Source organism: Phaenicophaeus curvirostris, chromosome 2, assembly GCF_032191515.1.
Source record: "Phaenicophaeus curvirostris isolate KB17595 chromosome 2, BPBGC_Pcur_1.0, whole genome shotgun sequence".
Taxonomy (NCBI): Eukaryota; Metazoa; Chordata; class Aves; order Cuculiformes; family Cuculidae; genus Phaenicophaeus; species Phaenicophaeus curvirostris.
In genome coordinates, this window is record NC_091393.1 from 91,117,940 (window position 1) to 91,136,087 (window position 18,148).

At 41.0% G+C, this 18,148-nt stretch overlaps 1 protein-coding gene across 2 annotated transcripts in view; it reads left to right on the top strand.

Moving 5' to 3' along the window:
- Positions 1 to 17,871, top strand: part of KCNH1 (potassium voltage-gated channel subfamily H member 1) — a 192,464-nt gene extending 174,593 nt beyond the window's left edge. For both annotated transcript variants that reach the window (XM_069852852.1, XM_069852851.1), the window contains exon 11: positions 15,685 to 17,871. In XM_069852852.1, the coding sequence (XP_069708953.1) occupies positions 15,685 to 16,533 (849 nt within the window). In that variant the 3' untranslated portion in view covers positions 16,534 to 17,871. The remainder of the gene's footprint in view (positions 1 to 15,684) is intronic.
- The last annotated feature ends 277 nt before the right edge of the window (positions 17,872 to 18,148 follow it).

Consider the following 18,148-nt stretch of genomic DNA (forward strand, 5'->3'; position numbering starts at 1 on the left):
AGTGTTTAAAATGTTGGATCTGACAAACTTTCCTGTTAGAGAAATGTCTAATAGAGACTGGGCTATTCTTTACTGGATAAGAAAATTTTTTTTGGGGGGATAAAAGTGAATTGGGAAGCACAATTGAAAAGATTCCTGGGCAGTACTTCTTCAAAGAATGTTTCAATTTAGCCCAACATCTCCAGTGAAATCTACTTTATACTTCAAAGCTGTTGTGGAAGTTATTGTGTCTGTTGTATCTGTCTACATGGGAACGCCTATTAGTAGATGAGCTTATGTTGTGTCGTGGTCTGCAATTAAATACTGCACATCTACATGCAGACCTCCTGCCACCCTGCACATCACGCACCATCCAGGCAGCAGGTGTTAGTGACACATCTCTCAAACTTCCCAACATCCGTGTTCAGCCTATGAAGTGCATTTCTGACATTTTGTCCAAATGGTGTTCTAAGAGTTGAGAGGTCAAATATGTATGCTTTTTTTTCTTTATTTTCAGAAAGATCTTTTTAAAAGCTTAGAGTTTGGCACTGTGTTGGAAATAAGTGGACTTCATATGAAACTCATGATATCTAGCCATTCCCACTGTCTGTCCATGAAAGAGGGGCCTCATGGGTCTAGTTTTGAGTGGTGGAAAAAGATTTTTGTCCCCTGCTTGTTCTGCTGCTGAGTGATAGGGCATGGAGAATGAAGAGGGCAGTTTACAAGTGTTTTAATCCTTCATCTTCTGGTGCAAGACCTGGCTTTAAGAGAACAAAGACAAGCAGGTTATTTGCTGTTCTCACCCTCTTTTTGGAGGCAGTGACAGCACTCGAGTGTGTCAATGCAACCCTGTGCTGCCCTGTGGCAAGGATGCCCCACCTGTCCTTTGTGCCACCATGCCACCCTCTGCTTGCAGGGCTGGTGGCCCTGAGGTCTCTGCTCTGAGCATGGGGATAGCTGCCTAGGTGATGTGTGTGGTGTAGCAGCTCATTTACCCACTGCTAAGCTAGAGGACAGCTTTTCCACATAAAGAAAGCATGAGGTGCATGAAAAGATGCTCCAGTACTGCAATCTTGCTGGGAGACTCTTGTTCTGAGGGCTAGCATCAGATCCAAGTTACAAGTGAGCAGGTTTTGAAGTTCAGGGGACTTGAATGATCTCAACTGGCATTGCTATGCACTCCTTGATGGTGTTTTCCAGAGCCTTCTGTCACCAAAGAACAAAAGCTGGATACTGGCAGTTGCCTGGTGCTTCCATCCACTTCAGCCAAACAGGCATTTTGGGCTGGATGCCCTGTAGCACAATGAGAATAATGGAAATTATAACTGATCTACTAAGCAATGATGCCTCTGAGCCAAATGGTTTCCATCTGAATACGAAGCAAATTTGCCAGTGTGCTGGTGTAATTAATGCACAATCTCTTTGCCCCTTTTGTGCCTTTGTACTCAAATGTTTGCTAGAAAGTCCGGTGTTAGATAAAAATGGGGAAGAAAGGGATTGAAGCCATAGCTTTAAAAAATAAGTTTCTATGGACTTAGTATATAGTACGAGGCCCAAGAGTTGGCAAATGGATAAATTGGAAGTGTTCAAACCTGCTTTGTGCAGACTAGCCCAGGTATGTCCATATGCCATAGGCTTTGCTTCAGCATGGGCTCCCCGTGTCAGGAGTTGTAGGACCTGTGTTGTTTCATCTTGAGAGAAAATGTTTCCTCCTGTAGCCTTTTGAAAAGCCTGCTTGAAATTTGAAAGCACTGTGGCTTCCTTTTATGCATCCAGTGCCAAAACCTCTGCAGTGAGGCTGCTGTGCCGTCAGTAGCACAGAGACAGATAAAGTCCTTTTAAGGACTTAATTTTGCAGACCGATATAAATCTATGCTGTGGGCAGATTGGTGATAAAGATGCACGTTGGGAGAGTTCAGGGGCATTTGAGAGGACAGCGGGCGTGCGGGAGGAGATGCATCCTTGATGAGTCTCTGAGTCCTCTAAAATCTGTTAGTCCTTCCCAGCCCCCGAATAGCCTGTGATTAGAAAGACACAATGATGGCTTGGGTTCACCTGCTCTTGGGCTGCAGTTTTAGTACAGCTTCCCTTAGAGAAGTGGGCACACAGAAGTTACGTGGCAAATCCTAATTGACAGATTAGTGCCCATGTTATTACATAGTAGGGATGATGGTCTTAAAAGCGATTCATTTGATTAGGATGTTATTATATGAAAGATGAAGAGCACTTTTCCTTTATGTGGAACACTGAAGCTATTGCCAAAATCAGCTTTCATTTGCTGTGCTGGTGGTTGTATAATGATGACTGCTTTGTGTTTCTGAGGATCGTAACCTCTTAATTGAAAACATCATCAGGAAGAGGTTCTTCAGTGTTGTTTACTGTACATGCAAACACTTTTTATTTTCTTGGAGCTCTGTTAAGTTGTTCAGCTGTGTCATTGTCAAATATGCATACCCAGAGATAATAGGTTAACCTAACCATTGCCTACTCAGATTCAGAGTGGTACACTGAGCCATACATGCTGCTGTCTTTGCTTGAGTTTAGATCCATGTCTAATGTTGTTTTGGATAAGATTGTCTTATTTTTTAGTCTCTTAGCTAGGATTTTGCATTAAATTACTCTTTCCAGTATATTGAAATCATCTCTTTGAGGAGTCTGGTATTATTTCTACATGTACTTAACTGCTGACTTGCCTGCTGCACTCTTCAGTTGCTAAGGAAATAGTTTCCTTTTCTTGATATATATTTTTGATGTCTCAGCTTATGCCTGTGGTGTAAGATCATCCATCTTCTCATTTGAACATATTTAACTGTGTTTTGGGACTAGTAATTCTTGCAGAATAGATGTCTTACAAAGGCATAGGAAAGAGCAGGAAGGAGAGAAGACCTCTCATAGAAGCAGGAAGAGAGTGATTTTTTGTTTCATTTGCTTAATTCTGAGCCATTAAAGAAATTTATGCACCACAGCACAACTATTACAACAGAAAAAATTTACAGCACCTATATAAGCGTCCACTCTTAAGTTACATGTTGCATTAGGAACTGTTTTTAGCTGGATCTCAAGTGTGTGGGGCCCTGTCTGCGTACTCAAGTTGTATAAGATCTATGGCAACCCTTTTTCTTCCTCTCCCCGTGCACAACAGGACAATACGATGATGACAAAGCAGACTGTGAAACCCACTGGGCTTCCAGCAGCTTCTCCAACATCTCTGTGTCTGCAGTGCTTCCACTTTTCAGAAAAGTCAGAGTATATGATGCTCACAGCCTTTATTTCTGGTCAGAATGATCATAGAATCATAGAATCACCAGGGTGGAAAAGACCTCTTGGCTCATCGAGTCCAGCCATTCCCGTCTGCCCCGAAACCATGTCCCTGAGCACCTAGTCTACCCATCTTTTATGTACCTCCAGGGATGGTGGCTCAACCATCTCCCTGGACAGCCTGTCCCAGTGCCTGATGACCCTTTCTGTGAAAAATTTCTTTCTTATATCTTTCTGATATTTCTTTCTGATGGTGGTTTGTATTATTCCTGCACTTGGGATAAGAATCCGTTTATGTGAAATGCAGGACTAGAAAATTAGTAACATAAAACATAGTATGACAACCTCCCTGAAAATGCCTTTGTCTTGTTTTCAAAAGAAGAAAATTATAGTTTGTATGTATAAACCATAAATGCATATGGACAACTGAAGAGCCTGAGGTGTAGTGTGACGGAGAACTAAGTTGAGATTGCAAGGCTGCACTACACGCCTAACCTGAGGTATGGCTTTGGTGGTGGCTTCTCCTGGATACTGGTACAACTCTGACATCCAAAATATGCCATGTTTCAATGAGTCTTAGAGGTTAAGAATTACCATCCCAGTGTTACCAGTGGAAGAGAGGCAGCTTTCTCAAGGCCAAGCTCTGTGTCTTGTCTTTGTCTTTCCTCATGTCAGACAGTGGATTGAGGTGGAAACTGTTTGACATTACCCCTTAGGAGGAAGGAAGGAGACGTCACCTCAGGTATTTAAGTTTAGTCCAGCACGACACTAGAACATAGAAGAGGAAGAGATGGCAAAGCACAATAGTTAAATATTTTATCAATCACTTAAAAGTCTATAACCATGTTGATGTACAGTCTGTGCTTTGCCTCTCTTAAGCTACAGCTGAACTCTTCAAACCTGCCTCTCAAATGAAGATAAAATGTTTTGTATTGCCTCAGTAAAGTGGAGTAACAGGGGAAGAGAAGAAAGGTTACGTGAAAAGCTGCCTGTAAGATGAAATGAAACATTTTAGTTTGGGGAAATGAAGGGTTAGAATTACAAAGCAGAAAGAGGTGGTTAAAGGATAAATCTGGGTTATTAGATGAAACTGGAATAGCTCTCAGGCTCAGGAACTTAATGTTTCTCATTGATTTGAGACAATTAGGAGAATGGTGAAACTGCTGTCCGGGGTGGTTTCTGGGATTAGGTGTTGTAGTATCTCGAATGGAGACTTTCCATTTTGAGCTAGTGGTGTGAGCATTTGCTCAGGAATCAGAACATGGGGATCCCACCTCCTGGTGAGAGCCTCTGTCTTCAGGCCGGAGCACCGTTTTTGTCATCTGCCTGAGGAAAGCTGGGGGATCTCAGTTCCAAGCCCTGTTTTGAAAAGCAGGAGGACTTTTTTCATCTCCTTCTGTTGGACTCGTTTCCCCTTGTTTGGAAACATATCTGGTGAAGAAGGCAGAGACTGACTTTGCGGCACTGAAGGCATGATGCACTGAAGTGAGAATGAGAGCAGCTCTCCCCAGAGTAACCTCAGCCAGTCTGGCTTGCATCTTACTTGCAGTGAGCAGTCATCTCTTGTCACAATTGCCTCATCACAGTGTGAATCTCTGAGGAGGGAGGGAAAGGGAAGATCTTCTCTCATTGTGTCTCTATGCACCTCGGAGCTTGAATTGAGTTTCTGTGCTGGCTGGGCAGCCCTGCCTCACAATGTGGTAACTGGAGCATGCTCTTGAAAGGAGTATACTAATCCTTTTGGCAGGAGGGAAAAGGAAATTTGCTTTCTGCTTTCTATGAGTGCTCTCAGCTACTAAGGGAAAGGGAGACAACACCATGACCATGTAGTCTAAGAGTCAGAAGCAAGCACATTTTTTCTAAACAAAACCTTTCAACAGAAATAGTTGCAAATGCAGTCTGAATTTATGATGACTGGAATAACATTTGTGGATGAAGAAACCATTGTTAATACATATCTGTCCACATCCATATGCAAGAGGGAGAGGTGTGATACAAATGAAGGCTGGACACTTTTAGGCCTTTTTGATGTGCCAGGGATTCTTATGTTTCCAGTTGCTACTGGTCCTGGTAATAGAGATTGGCGTGCAGAATTTTTCAATATTTAGACTTAACTTTGTCTTTTTTTTAATACACATTGTCATAAATATTTCTTAAATGAGTGTTTGAATCTTCTTGTGAGGAAACAATACACTTGTGCTGAATTATCCTACTTTTTCTCTTCTAGAGAGGTTGCTCTCTTCAGGAGGAATTCAGGACTGTTTAAGTTAGGTGCGTTTGAAATCATGACTTATTTGACAAATTGTATTCAGGATCTCTTATCTGGGACTTTTAAGGGTGAACCTTTACCAGTCATAACAAAACCAGACATCTTGCACAAGTAACATTTAAAACTGCTCATAAAGTTTTGTGTTGCTGGCATCAGTCATTGCAATATGAGCAGGGCCTCTGAGGTTTTCTCATGAAACAGGCCACTTTACCTCATTGAATAATGACGTTTTGCTTTCTGTGTATGTATTAACTGAAAGACTAACACAACCCTAAGCATTGTGCTATGTAAATAATAAATAAAAATAATGGCATTGGTCATATTCAGAGGATCACAGAACCATAGAATCATTAAGATTGGAAAAGGAACTGCTAGCTAAAAGGAACTCCTTGAAATAAGATCTGAGACAAATTACTACAGTCAACTGTTTTCTTCCCTTCAAGGTTTTAAGCTCCTGGCTGTTACTTAGGGCTGAAGAGATTTGACAGCTGCTTTGGGAAATAGTGAGCAATGTACTTTTTAATACTGATTCTCACTCAATTATTAACAGTTTATTTCTTTATTGTGTAATGTTATTCAAGTAGTGCTCTTGAACAAGGAAATGACAGACCATTTGAGTGGTACTGTGCAATTGGCTGAGCGTGGCTGTGCTGCTGTACTGGGCTACCTAGTCTGGTAGAAGATTTATTAGGTTTTTATGCAGAGCTGCAAGTTAGTTTGTTTTTCTTCACTATTATAGCTGAACTTTAAGCCTGTTAACTCAGAGAGAGGCACATAAGGAAGAGTTCATGCTATCTTAGAGAATTTATGCAAGGAACTTCAGCTGAGCTTAATGTAATTCTCAATTTATAATTTCAAGAGCTGCACAAGCCTTGCACGTCAGGGACACTGAGTATTGTGTTTGTGTGGATCGGCTTGTGAGTGGGCATTCAAAGATAGCTGAACAACTTGTAAGCTTTTGGGACTGGTGGTGCCTGATTGATTTGAATACATTTGAAAATACATTTGATGCCCTCTTGCAAAGTAAAATACTGTTTAATCACTATAAGCCTCATGACAGAAAGCAGATAAATGAGAGCAGGAAAAAAAAAAGTGCATGAAAGGAAGATACTGGCTTAGAGGAAATATTCTTAATGGCAAACTACTGTCAAATATAATCACTGGAAACAAACTATACAATTAAACTATTACCTCAACACACCATTGCTTTCCTCAGCTCTACTACCTCTCCATCCATTTCAGATCTCAAGTGAAATTGTTTCTAAGTTACATGGTGGGGAAAATTCCCAAATCTTTGACTCGCACAAATTGCCTGATTTCTGTCAGGAAATGCTTGGTAAATGGCAGTGAACCACAGGGAGCTTGAGGAAACAAATTCTGACCGTTGAGAGGGCACATTGTACTGATTAGATGACATTTTGTATAGTTGTAATTTAGGTGACAGAGAGGTAGGTTCCTGCTGTGCCTTGGGCTCTTCTTAAAGCTGTTTTTGAGGGAGCGTTGCCTACCCAAGAATGAAGGTAGTATGTTGATCTGGAGTGAAAAGGTGAGTCTGCATGAGCTGTTTGTGTGTCTGATGTGTGTTCACAGATACAAGAACACCTGATGTGCTAGAAGTGCAGAAAAGAAAGCAGAAAAAACATCCAAACAAACACGAAAACGGTGTTTTATAGGTGATGCTGCTGCAGACTGCTGGCACTTTTTCCTTTATTTACTACAAACAAGAAGTTCCTACAGAGCTTTTCATGTTTTGACAGGCATAGCACTTCTCAGGTGGCATACCATTACCCCACTCAGACCTGGCATAATTTCCCCTAAGTCCTTGCCCCTACCTAAGTTAGTGCAAGGGGTTGCTAAATGAGCTGTAATGTGCCGTAATTGTGAATGTCTATCCAAACTATTAACCAGTGTCAGTGGTGTGGGTTTTACTTGTGTGGTTGTCTAAGTTTACTAATGAAAATGTTTTAGAACCTGTTTGGGGAAAGAGACTTCCCTTGATGCCTCAAAACTTGCTAGTGATCAGGTTTTGTTTATTATTTCCACTAATTGCTCTGGACATATAATTCTGTCTTATTTTCAGTACTATTTTTGTAAAAACTTTTCTTTTTCTCTCAACAGTAGCATACCCTGTAAACATGAATTAGAATGAGAAGTGTAACATAAAGAAGAGCCTTGAGTTGTGCAGAACTTCTAAATAAATAATAATGACATGATTAAACACTAATATTCAAGTCAGTGTTTCTAGAATTTGTAATCAGGCTATAAAATATGCTGTCACAGAGAAGAGCTTCAGTACTGTTGAAGCTGATGGTGCTCATGGCAGTAACAGTTAGCCCAGGTGTTGTTCTACATAGATGAGAAACCTTGTTACCTCTATTCATCTGGATAGCGTGGCTGCTAAATTATGAATTTGTGTTTCTTCCAAACAACACTTGTATATTAATGACACACAGAAGTCTGATTTTTGAGAAGTAAGCAAATACTGCTCTGTCCGAAGGGCTGGGTTGACTCCCCACAGGACAAAAAACTTCTTGGAGATGCAAAAGGATCTGCGCTTTCACCTTTGATAAATGTGACCTGCGTACTTAATATACATCTGGCACATCTATACCTCTACATCACAGAGATGCACCTGAGACTAACATTTAACCCAGGAATTGTCTATGATAATAGATAGATAGAAGTGAAATGCATTGTAAATTTTGGTAGCAAGCTTTACGAGGCTGTGCTTTTGATACTTTGATATGGTACTTCTGTGGGAAGGTAGGACCAGTAATTCCCTCCTTTCTGGCAAGCCATCCCATGTAATTGCAGAAGATGTAGTCTCATTTCTCCACCATTTTCCCTGACACCTGCTAATACACTGCTTTCAGGATTTTTCACCGTCACAGACTATGTTGATCACGTGCAGCTTTTGTTTCTATAACAGCAGTGTCAAAAGCATTTTTATTGTCAAGCCTTCTGCCTCTTCCCTTTTTTTTCCCCTTTCTTCATTTTGGAAAAAAAAAAAAAGATTGGATCCAGTTTTCATCAGACTAACATCAGCCTGAAGATATTTTCATCAGTTCTTGGCAGATGGTGGATGGACTGCGTACTAATAAATGCCTTTTTGTAGTTGTTTTCCTCACACTTAAGTCCATTTTCAGTAAGCACCATATGAAGTAATTTTAAGCTTTTGATTGTTTATGATATCTGGCACTTCCAGACTTTGTGAATGTTTCTATATCCGTGAAAGAGAATTATTAAACACCAAAGAAAAATGCTGCCATGCTACTTGCTGTTAATGCTGAGGAGGACCTGCCAAATCTTGCACAATTTGTGCATGCTATAGAGGTGGAAAGAAGGGAAGTTTGTGGAGCTAATAATAGCAACAGCTTTGTGGCTAGGAGACTTATAATTGTAACTCCATGATGACAGTCTGATTCAAAACATGATGAAATCTGTATTTCTCTCTATTCCTGTGGGTTCTTGGATCAGTTCTTATGAATAGATGTTGAAAAGAAATTTGGATATTTTTGCATAAGACCAAAAGATCATTTCCACTTCAGATACAGGCAGTTCTTTTTTAGTATATAACAGGATAAGGTTTTCAATATATTCATAATGTATTTTAAATGAAGCATCCCCCAGTCTTAAAGACTGTCTCATGCAGTGTTGGCACAGTGGTTGCAATTACAATCAGATAACAAGACGACCAGAATTTAGTTGCTAATACATTACTCCTGTCTCACCTTCCTGTTAGTTACCTTCCTGAGAGTGTGCAGAGTGCTAAAGAACATAGCTTATTATGGTTTGGCAGGCAGCATGGTTTTAGTGAGCTTTGTGGACTACCAACAGTTCAGAAACAGTGAAACCCTTCAGTGGGCTGTTCATTACGAGAGTGACTAGAGACAGTGGGCTTCTCAATTTCCCATGTGCACCACATGGTCTTCCCTGATGTACCAGAACAATATGACATTTTTAGCTGTGTCATTTGAACCAAGGCAGCCGTTCTGGATTTGGCCTATGTACTTATTTAGGGTTACCTAGGGATGCCTGAGGCAGCAATAAGAACAAAACTCTCCTATGTGGCAGTTGCTACAAATACTTTTGCAGTTTCCAACTAATTTTACCTCAGGAGATTTCCTGAGCAGCATGCCAGTTTTGCCAGTTTGGTAGCAATCAGTGGCTTTCTCTGCCAAGTGTTTGCCTGGTCTGTAGAATCCATGCAGACTTTTTGCATCCAGAGCATCCTTATTAATATCTTTGACATGTCTAATATATTCAGGTGAAGAACCATGAACTTATCTTTGGTTGTCTGTGGCTCGTCCTGCTGTCATGTGATGCTGTAGTTTTCATATTGGACAAGATGCTTTTATAATCAATCCCTGCCTACCCCTGCTCATCCAACGTATGATTTTATACACTTCTGTCATATCCTTTACGCATTTGCTCCCATCTTTGTGTAAAGGAAGCTGACACTCAAATTTCTGCATCTGTATTTGCATCTGGTCAGATAAGGCTGGTGTTGAGCACCTCAGCCTTTTATCTTGTTGCAATGCAGTCTTCAGTTTTAATAGCCAAATTAGCATAGGTTCTCTGAAGTGTCTTTGTGAAACAAAGTGAGTATGCCTGTGCTTGTTTCCCTGTTATTACTGCTTAGGAAAACCAACTTGGAGCTATACAAGCTAGTTCTAGAGAAATATCAGCAGGTATTGAGATGGGAAGAAAAGTGTGTAGTACTGAGCCAACAGATGGAAACAGCTGGAAGGCTCATTGTACGATTACTTGTTATACTTGGCTTTTTAAAGGGAACCTTATATTTAACTAAATCAAATACATATTCTAGCTCTGGGCAGGAGTGAGAATTTAAGTACCAAGTGCTACCTATTAGAGCTAAAGATGCTGGAATGTAAGAAATAATTTGAACATCTCCGAAGAGTTAAAATTGGAAAACTAAGTTAAATTGAAAAATCTAAAGCTTGGAACTTTTCCCGTATAATATCAGTAAAACATTATTGTCTAAGTCCCTCAGTAGTAACTGAGTAACTGTAATACTTATGCAGAGATTTTTAAACACAGGATTCAAGAATCATTTTCTAAAAGTGAATTGTTAAGTGTCTGAGGGAGCAAGGAACAGAAATGTAACTGATGTCTGACAAACTCAGTCTTGAAGCAAAAATTGCAGGGATCTTTTATCAAGATGTGACAATGGATTCTTGATTGCTGTCAAACTGAATGCTTTTCTGAAATATGCAATCCAGTTGTAACAAGATTCCCTTCAGGGAATGCTCATTCAGAGCAATCCTATGGCCTGCCTTACGCTGGAGGTCACATAGCACTCTGTTCTTCTGGTCTTTTCATAAAGAAATTATGGAATTCAAATAATGAAAATGTCCCTGTTGTGCTGTTTAAATAATGCTTGGGTTTCAGTGCTGAGCACAGGCAAATTCAAATAAGAGTTGCTGGGAAATCCACATTTGACAACCAAATAGATATTTCAAATATTCATTGATGTCCACTTCGTTTTTTAAGACTTTGGGGAGAAAGCTTGAACTTAATTTCTAAAGGCATTGGTTCTACAAATACAGTTGAACAATTCTTTGAAGATTGAAAAGAAGCAGAGTCTTTCCCCAAAACTTACTAAAGACTTCACTTTCACAAGTAGTTATTACTGAGGAAAGGGAAATGTGCTGGGTGTAACTCCACTTTCTTCCTTGGACATGGGTCACACACAGGTAAGAATGTGGCCACAGGCTTTGTGCTGTCATAGGTCAGTGGGACACATGGATGTAGGAATGCAGCAGGACATGTCAATGCATTACTCCACTTCTTTGAGTGCTTTGTCCATAAATAAGATTGTTATTGAGTCATCATAACTGCATGCCTCAGTTAAATATTTATATGATTGCAGCAATCTGTGCCTACAATAGCTATTTTCCAAGTTTTTGGCAAACCTAGCCTGGTAACCCCGCAATACTCGCATTTCTGGCAGCTTGGGAGGCTTTCCTGGGGAGCTACAAGATTCAGCACCTTTTAATTAGAAATGGAATTGTGAAATGAGACTCGAGACTGGATTTGTGTAGTATTCACTTTTACACCTACTGTTTAAACATCTTGTTGTTTTATCTCAGTTCAGGTTCTTTGTCCATATTTTGGTGTTCAAATACTGTTAAAATGATCGCACTAGATGTTTTTCCGTGTGCTTAGGTCTTGAAGGGGGTGATGTTATGGAGAAATAAATGGCTTATAAAGCAGAGGACCCCTGTGTTTGCATGGCTTGTAACACATGGGCTAGGAGGGTAGAAAGCACTGTCCCTTCCCAGACAAAAACAAATGCTTGGAGATAGAGATAAAGCAGAACTGCTCTAAAAACTATCTGAAGGTCTTTGCCATAATATTTAGGGGTTTTAACTTAGGTTAAGATCCTTATTTGTGGCCCTATCAAATTCCACATAAAAAAATGCTGTGTAGGTTTAGATTTCGCTTTCTTATAACAAATGAAACTTATTTTCTTTCCCTTTCTGCTCTTACTGCTTGTGGGAGCAGGCATACATATGTTAGCATAACAACCACATTTTCTGAATACCTTGGATGCTGCTGAATCTGTTTAATCACTTAAAAATTGCCATTTCCTCAAGAATTCTTTAAAAAATGGTCTGTTTCAAGCAGTTATTTGTATTTTTATTTATAAAGTCCTGCGTTTAATCTTAAAAAAGATAGCATAAAAAAATCAAAATGGTAGAATCATAGAATTATTAAGATTGGAGAAGACCTCTAAGATCATCAAGTCCAACCATCACCACAACACCGCCATGCCTACTAAACCCTGTTCTGATGTGCCACATCTACTTGTCTTTTGAACACCTCCAGGGATGGAGGGTCCACCACTTCCCTGGGCAGCCTGTGCCAAAATTTTACCACTTTTTCAGTAGAGAATTTTTTTCCTAGTATCTCATCTAAACCTTCCCTGGTGCAACTTGAAGACATTTACTCGCATCCTGAGTTGTTACTTGGGAGAAGAGGCCAGCACCCACCTTGCTACAACCTCCTTTCAAGTTGTTGTAGAGAGCAATAAGGTCTCCATCCAGCCTTCTCTTATCTAGGCTAAACAATCCCAGTTCCCTCAGCTGCTCCTTATGAGATTTGTATGTCTTATGAGTCTTCTAAAATGCAGTCTTGTAAAGTCTTTTCAATTACTGCATAATTATAACACTTTTTCTTAATACATAAATATGGAACTGTCTTGAGAAAATATGCCATTGGGGAGCTTGCAAAAAAAGGAGATCATTGGCAGCTTTGCCTGGGCTTTCCAAAGACAAGCTGCTCTCTGACAGGTATTTATCCAGTGTCTTAGGAGTTAAAAGAAGTCAACCCAACAGTTGGACACTGTGTATGTTGGCAAATGTGCATAGATTTGATTTGCACTGCCTGAGTTGCAGCTTATCACTTAAATGTTTGTGTATAAAAGGTGTTTAACAGGATGGGAGACCTTGTCGCTGGTGTAAGACCTCATGTGGAAAATGGAAATTAAGGGCCTCATTAGCATAGTAGCAGTTACCCATGGCAAAGGCAATATTGATGTAATTGCTCCCTCCATATATGTCGTTGTTTGTGTTGCAGTCTGATCCCCTGAAGGCAAAGGAGTGCAGGTATGTTCAGGGCCCTGAGGGTGACCACCACACAGCAAGAAAGCTGGTGGTATCTCCTCCATGGTCGAGCAAGCTTAGCATTGACAGGGCTTATCTAGGCAATGCAATGGAAAGCAGTGTGGGCTGTGAGATGAGTACTAACAACTCGTCTCTCTGTTCATCTTTTTGTATCTGCTGGTAAATTTGGTTCTCGTACTCCAGTATGGAGATTAGTCTATCAGCACCAGGAGATGCAATGACTATGGGTTGGGCTAAGCTGTTAATGAGTTACTGCTTGAGACTTCTGGCATTCCCTCTTATCTGTACAGTGCTGTGGCAGAGACGGCCTCCAACAAAGAACTTACCCATTTATGTTACAAAAGCTGGTCATTAAACAGTGAGAGGTACTCCAGTGCTTATCAGACAAGGATCTGAGCAGGCTTTCTAGAGTAGTGGTTGGACTAGACAAGGACTCCACAAAGCAGCCTGGCCTCTAGTTCTTTCAAGCACCCAGGTGCCTTCCCTGGTGCCCCTTGTGAGGGTGATCATTGCACCTTGAGCCTTGTGAACTTTTAAGGAAAACACACAGCCCAGATACATAGGTCAGGCTGAGACTGCTCATGTGCAAAGTAACATGAGCCCCGTTAACTGCATGACCGCCTGGCACAGCAACACGCACGGTGTGCGTGTCTACACCAGGGCTAAACATGCATGCTCCAGGACAGGAGGCGGCTTGGGGATATAGACGTTTGCAGAGACAAACTGACCTGGCTTATCGTTTTCCTGGCTTGCTGGGACTTTGTACCTCCAGAGTCAGCCTCAGCCTGCTGCTGGAGTGACCCTCTGAGACCCTGCTTGCCATTGCCAGGCTCCAGCAGAGCAGGCAGGGCTGCTGCCCTAATGCTGAGCTGGCACTCTTCCTTCAATTAAAGCAGGGGACAGCCAGTGTGTAGGAGACCATTAGCCTGGAGCATTGTATTGATTCTCCCTTCTCAGTAAGTGCTATTCTTTCACTTCTAAGGGTTATGCTGCTTTGTCTGCTTTCTACTGAGCTCACTGCAGACTGTTTCCTGTGGGCAGGGGCGGGAATACTGTCAAGTACCCTGTTTTCTTATTCTTACCTCACATTTAGTTTCTTAATTGCAGCTTGGAAATAAAATATCCTTCCTGCTAATTTTATTCTTTTCTATTTGGGAAATGCTGCCAAGTCTGACGATGTCTTCCTTCCAAAGACGTGTTAAGATGTTTTTTCCCCCACTTCACAATGACAAAACTGCCAAAAGGCATTGGACTCAGGAGAAACATGCATTTTGTGTGTGCCACTGAAGCGGTGCTTATTAGTTTAATTTAAATCTGTCTGCCACTGAGGGATGGGTTTATTTACACATTTCCTAATAATGATTTGAATCTGAAAATTATTTCTGCACCAGAGCGTAAGGACTTTGAGTAGATTTTCCCCAAAGCAGCTAAAGAGATTATGTATCAGCAGTCAGTAGAAACTTCAGCTTAGGGCACCACCCATTTTCACACCAGACTACTTACCGGTTCTCCTTTAATACCACACGGGAGGGTTTTTTTTGCTTGGAAAATACAAATACCACTGTAAAACACATGGAGTTTTTGAAGAGAATCTATTGCCATCAAGTCCAGGGAACAAATATTCCCTGGTTGCAATTTGAGGTTATATGGAGGCACTGTGAGGCTTTCATCAGTACCATGAGATCCTTGGGTTGCTTCCAAGGAGATTGCTTAGTCTACAGGCTCAGAAAGATATAATTAGGAGAGTAGATGGAAAAGAAAAATGTTCTCCTTTCCATAGAAATAAAGAAATAAATCAAGACATGAAACTCTTTGAGCTTCTGCATTAATAAAGCCACAAAGAGCTTCCTAATGTCTTGCGGAGTCTATTCACCACTGTACTTGTACCCTTGACTGTGGGATTGACTTGAGTTTTTCCTCATCCCTAAACTGCAAGTTACTTCTAAAAGTGGGCATGGGAGGGAAGGGAGGGCAAGAAGCACTTGCAAACTGCTGTTGTAGAGTCTAGAGTAGCCTCTGCTCTACTGACCCCATTAGTGGCCAAGCTGCACTAAAATACTACCAGATCTTTTGCATGATGTGTAGTGAGTGAAATCGGGGATGAGACTGATGTGAGATATGGGAATGGCACTTTATAATATAAATATATAAATTTATAATATAACTTGGTGCTAAAAGATAGAGTCAGGAAAACAAATATAAGAAGCCACTTTTAACACAAAATGGAACAAGTAATTTCCTGGGATCATTATATTTACAATGGCGGTGCCTTCCTGACCTCTTGGAACTGGAGAAACTTTTTTCTTCCCTTTTCCCTTCCTGGTGTTATAAGATAGATGGTGTATGCTCTTAAATAATGAAATATGCCGTGTTTCACACAAGATAAGACACTTGAAAATGTTGCTATAAATGTGCAGAGGTTGTGCATTGTCAGTTAAAATAATTCTTTCAAATAATTCTTTCTCTACAACTTCTTCCCTTTAACGAATATGCAGTTAATCAGAGAGTGAAATCTCTTTCCCCCTGTAGATTGTGTTCCGGAAAATCAGCGATGTCAAACGTGAAGAAGAGGAGAGAATGAAGAGGAAGAATGAAGCGCCTCTGATCTTACCCCCAGACCACCCGGTCCGTCGGCTGTTCCAGCGGTTCAGGCAGCAGAAGGAAGCGCGGCTCGCAGCAGAGAGGGGCAGAGATCCAGATGACCTGGATGTGGAGAAGGGCAATGTTTTAGGGGAACACTCCTCCACCCGCTCTGTGGTCAAAGCCAGCGTTGTGACTGTACGAGAGAGTCCGGCGACCCCTGTGTCGTACCAATCTGCTTCAACGTCTGGGGCCTCTGACCAGGCAAAGCTGCAGGCTCCGACATCGGACTATGCAGGATGTAAAGTGTCAGGGGACTACCCTCGACGAAAAGGCTGGGCCAAATTCAAAGATGCCTGTGGCAAGGGTGAAGACTGGAACAAAGTCTCTAAAGCAGAGTCTATGGAGACATTACCAGAGAGAACTAAAGCTTCGGGAGAAGCTACCCTGAAGAAGACAGACTCTTGTGACAGTGGCATTACAAAAAGTGACTTGCGCTTGGATAATGTTGGGGAGACAAGAAGCCCACAGGACCGCAGCCCCATCCTCACTGAGGTCAAGCATTCCTTTTATCCCATCCCAGAACAGACTCTTCAAGCCACCATGCTGGAAGTGAAGCATGAGTTGAAGGAGGACATCAAGGCTTTAAACACAAAAATGACCAATATAGAAAAACAGCTCGCTGAGATACTTAGGATATTAACCTCAAGAAGGAGCTCCCAGTCGCCACAGGAGTTGTTTGAAATATCAAGGCCACAGTCTCCAGAATCAGAAAAAGACATGTTTGGAGCTAGCTGAGGTGTTTCTTTTTAAAAACAAATAGCCAACCACCCGGCAAAGAAACAGCCCCCTCCCCTAATGTTTTAAATTTACTCTTTCTTGAAAATGAGTGAGGGACCAGTTCACTAAGCATGTTCCCTGTGTCTAAAAAGGTACAGTAACAGGAATTGCAACCTCATGTCAAGATGGCAGCTGACTCTGAAGCCTTTTTGACAGCAAGGGTACAGTTTCTAAAGTTCTTCTTTGCTTTGTTGGTGCCCATTCCCACCGTCCCCACCACTTCCCTTCTCTCCCTCGGGATGTTGGAATTCTGATAGCAGTAGCCATCCCCGTGAACCCCAGATGACTTCTGAGGTTTTTGGAGCATGCCTTACGTCATTAGCTCGGGTTTTGCCTATATGAATAAGCAATTGCCAGGATGCTTATGTTTTCAGTGTTTGGTGGGATTTTTTTTTTATTTGCTGCTGCTGTTGTCACTGTCTCAGTCACCTGTACAGCATGTTAAATGTCACAGTATATTTTCATATATCTGTAGTGATACAAACAGCAGTTGGAGACATGTATGTCATCTCAATGGAATGAGTGTTACTCAGAACCAAAGTTATTTTTGGGTAGTCGAGGGCTAAAGCGATGAAAAAAATAGCACATTTTGTTTGCATACTGCTGTATTCCTAGAGCAATTGCGTTTAACATCTTCATTAATAGCCACAGTATTCCAGGTCTGCTGATAGATGGGATCTTCCACATTCTCATTCCTTGAGACAAAGATACAGGTTTTCAAAAACTTAACTTGTGTGTCAGATGTTTTTGAATATTTTTTACCTTTGCTTTTGACTCCAGCTGCTGGAAGATGGAGAGCTGGGTTTGCAGTGTACCTGAGCTCAGTCCACTGCACTACCTGTTGTAAACATCAGTTTGACTCCCTGTGAAAATATGCTGTAGCATTTTTGTCCTGGTTTTGCTATGAATTTGCTCTTTTAATTCTTGCTAAATTATTATTCAGAAGTTTCTGTTTCGATAATGTTCATTGTAGCCAAAGGCTTTCACGAAACTTTTAGAAGATTTTAGATTGTGGCATTTTTCTCTACATCCAGATGCAATATTCCTGATGTAATCTAGCTAGTAAGCAAATGGATAGTAGAGGTAGAAATACAGTGCTTACTGTATGCAAGTGGTATTGTAGCAAGGAAACAAGAAGATCTGCTTCTTAAAGAAGGAGATGTTTCCAAAACCTGTATTTTCCTAACTTTTTTTGGAGGACGATTGAAGCACTTTACCAAAACTGCTGTTCTTTATTCATTAGGTAGGGTAGCACAGCTGGTATCATGGCTTGGGTTATCACCTTGGGATATAGGTGTATATATTCACAATATATTATCTCCACTGACGCAGTATCTTCACTATTTGACAGTAGGTTAGAGCTCAGAAGCACAGTGCAACAGTTCTAGGGGTTTTCATTTATAATGTCAATAGGTCTTAATGCAGTGTGAGAGTAGTTAAGTCTCACTCTTTTTCCATGGTACTAAGTCATTTACAAAAAACACATGATTTTCTGGGAAGATTTTTATTCATGTTGAGTAAGGCAGATGCAAGGAAAATGACCCATTTTTGAAGATTTCTGCTGGCCTGATGC